This window comes from Antrostomus carolinensis, unplaced genomic scaffold (assembly GCF_000700745.2).
Source record: "Antrostomus carolinensis isolate BGI_N321 unplaced genomic scaffold, ASM70074v2 scaffold20897, whole genome shotgun sequence".
NCBI lineage: Eukaryota > Metazoa > Chordata > Aves > Caprimulgiformes > Caprimulgidae > Antrostomus > Antrostomus carolinensis.
In genome coordinates this window covers 4,271-7,037 of record NW_010329749.1, presented here as the reverse complement: position 1 = coordinate 7,037, position 2,767 = coordinate 4,271, and the positions used below count along the sequence as shown (strand labels likewise).

At 47.9% G+C, this 2,767-nt stretch overlaps 1 protein-coding gene across 1 annotated transcript in view; it reads right to left on the bottom strand.

Annotated features, from left to right (window-relative positions):
* The window catches only part of UBAP1 (ubiquitin associated protein 1), a gene marked incomplete at its 5' end in the record, with an annotated part of 10,157 nt that overhangs the window by 3,792 nt on the left and 3,598 nt on the right, over nt 1-2,767 (bottom strand). The window contains 3 exons of the mRNA XM_029086132.1: nt 579-776; nt 1,232-1,267; nt 1,325-1,327. Of these exons, the coding sequence (XP_028941965.1) occupies nt 579-776; nt 1,232-1,267; nt 1,325-1,327 (237 nt within the window). The remainder of the gene's footprint in view (nt 1-578; nt 777-1,231; nt 1,268-1,324; nt 1,328-2,767) is intronic.

Below are 2,767 nucleotides of genomic sequence, written 5' to 3'. Positions count from 1 at the left end.
AGAGCCTCTCAGGGCTGCTGTAAACCCCCAGGAGCCTCTCAGGGCTGCTGTAAACCCCCAGGAGCCTTTCAGGGCTGCTGTAAACCCCCAAGAGCCTCTCAGGGCTGCTGTAAACCCCCAAGAGCCTCTCAGGGCTGCTGTAAACCCCCAAGAGCCAGCCTCTCCACAAGTCAGCATCGCCATCCCTTGCGCTCAGGACAAGGAAGGTGGCTGTTTTTCTGTCACACAGCACTGAGGATGGCCTGGAGCCACACTCAGGTTCCTTCAGATGGTTCTGAGGCTCCTGGGAAGACCCAGCACTGTCCCCCCCGAGCACAGCACAGCTACGCGGCACCCACAGCACCACAGACCACCCAAGCAGCCTCTCACCAGAAACAGGCACAGACACTCTGCTTCAGTTTTGGGAGCCTTTACTGCCAGGTGACAACTTCTCTAGCGGTGAATATCACAGTGGCTACAGGCTACAACCCCCTGTTAGAATAAAAGTATCCCCCCTACCCATTTTGCAAACCCGAGGTTGTTTCTCAGCAGAATCAGCACCCAATCAAAGGTTTCTTTCCCGCTGCACAAGCTCTTACCTGGTCTATGTTCTGTCCCTTCTTCTTCATGGCTTTCAGGACGTTCTCAGGCGAGTACCCCATGTTGACGACTGTCTCTATGCACTGCCTCTCGCTAGCAGACAGGACCTGCTGCAGCTCAGGAGCGGAGACACCCGACCGCTTTGTGCAGCTGGTGTTGTTGGGCACTTTAGACACTGGGAAATTTTGGTGCGTTACCTAAAAGGAAAAACCCAGAGGCCAAGGTGATGGTCATCTTCTGCATCCCCACATCCTGCTTCTGGCTAGCACAGAACCAGGATACCCCAGGTAATGTGAGAGGCTTTCTAGACTGTCCTTGGGAAGTCACCCACTGCTAGGATAAAACCAGGCAGCGCACACAGTCTGACTCCCACCATACTCTTTTTGCCCTCAAAATAACAATCAACAACTCATATTCTTCACAACATACCCTCTCCTCCTGGTGGAACCAAAACCTTTCAACACCTAACCTTTGCAACAGCGAGGGTCCTTATGATATAGCCAAACCCTGTACCTCAGAGTCAGTTTGGAGATTGCCCCCTTCACCCCATGATTACTCATCAGCTATGATTTTCTCTACTCCAAGGAACACTAATTCCAGAGATTCTCAGAAACACGATCTAGTGCAAGCACGTAGGTATTTGGGTACTTACCACAGGGATTTCTGCTTCCTTGCAGTCTGGGTGTACCTGTTGGACAATACACAGATAAGATGATCATAAACATTATGCACCAGGGATCAGAACTTGCTACAGCTGGGGGAGAAGGGTTTTGTGGGAAAGATTTGGGAGTAAGTCTATCGTACTAGGGAGACGTGTGGTTTGATCAGGCTTCCACAGGTGAGAGGCAGACATTATGCAGTTGTGTGTAGTTACACAATAGCCATCATAAGGATCATTTCTTCTCTCAGCACTCTACAGATTATATACTCCAAGAAGGACGTGTCACCCCTCATAATAACTGTAAGCTTGTTTATTCTGTCACTGTAATGGTGACATGTTCATACAGCTCAGTGTCACACTCAGCTCCTGACCCAGTGCTACGCTGCCTGAACGATGGTGATGATTTTGAAGTCACCTCCTAAAGACTCTTCTTGACTTTTTGACCATGAGAAAGGGTAAGAGAAACACAGAATCACAGAATTACCTAGACTGGAAAAGACTTTTAAAACCCAAAAAACCCATATACTCCTTTTCTACACTCAAAGCATTGCATTTCATACATCACACATGAGCAGTGTGGCACACTGGCTACAAAGAGCACGTGATTTTTCCTACCAACACCCAACACTTGGTCCCATTCCCAGTTTGCCAACAAGTCTGGGTAACGTTCCCTACCACACAGCTGCTCTGCTCCTGCAGAGCCAGGCTGCCAGAGGGCAGAACCAACCCACTGCTCTATGACACTTCGCCCACGATCACAGCAGTGCAAAGGCAGAACTCTGCCCCACCAAACCTGTACATTAAGAGTTCACCCCTTTAAAAGTCTTCCTGAATTTTAAATAGAATTAGAAAATGCTGCAGGAAATCACTGTGGACCACGAGCTTAATTTTTTTTGCATTTCTTAGCACTCAGTATGCCAACATAAACTGCTTGAAAGCTTCTTTCAGAAAGGCATTCTTTGGGCTCAAACTAAACAAAAAACTGTTTACAGAAAACCAGTTCTGAGAAAATCTACCAGGATTTTCACAAATTCCATTTATTTGCAGAAAATCTCCAAACCACCACCAATGAGGTTTTGTTCTGCATTTCTGACCATTTTCATGCCCAGGCTAAGAACCTGCCTTCTAGGAGACAAAGCCTGAGAAACTATTCAGTCTGAGGGACTGGTCTACCTCTCCTCATGGTGGTAGAGGGGTTCAAAGCTCTGTGCACACACCCTCTCCAGGCACTTTTGCCAGAGCAAAAGGCACTAGAATATGGGATACACTGAAATGGGGTTCTGCAGCAGCCCTGAAATCAGCTGGTTATCAAACTGAAGGATGATGCTTTGTTATTGATGCTGCAGACAAGAAAATCAAAACTGCTTGTGACACCAGAGATTTAAGAGTCTGGGAAAACCAACTCCACCTCCTCCTGAATCTATTTGAGCTTGACAACCTGGGCTTGTGGTCAATGACTTCCAGCAAAAGAGGGACACGGCTAAAGGAATTACAGGGGACAAAGCCAGGACTGATCACTCAGCAGCT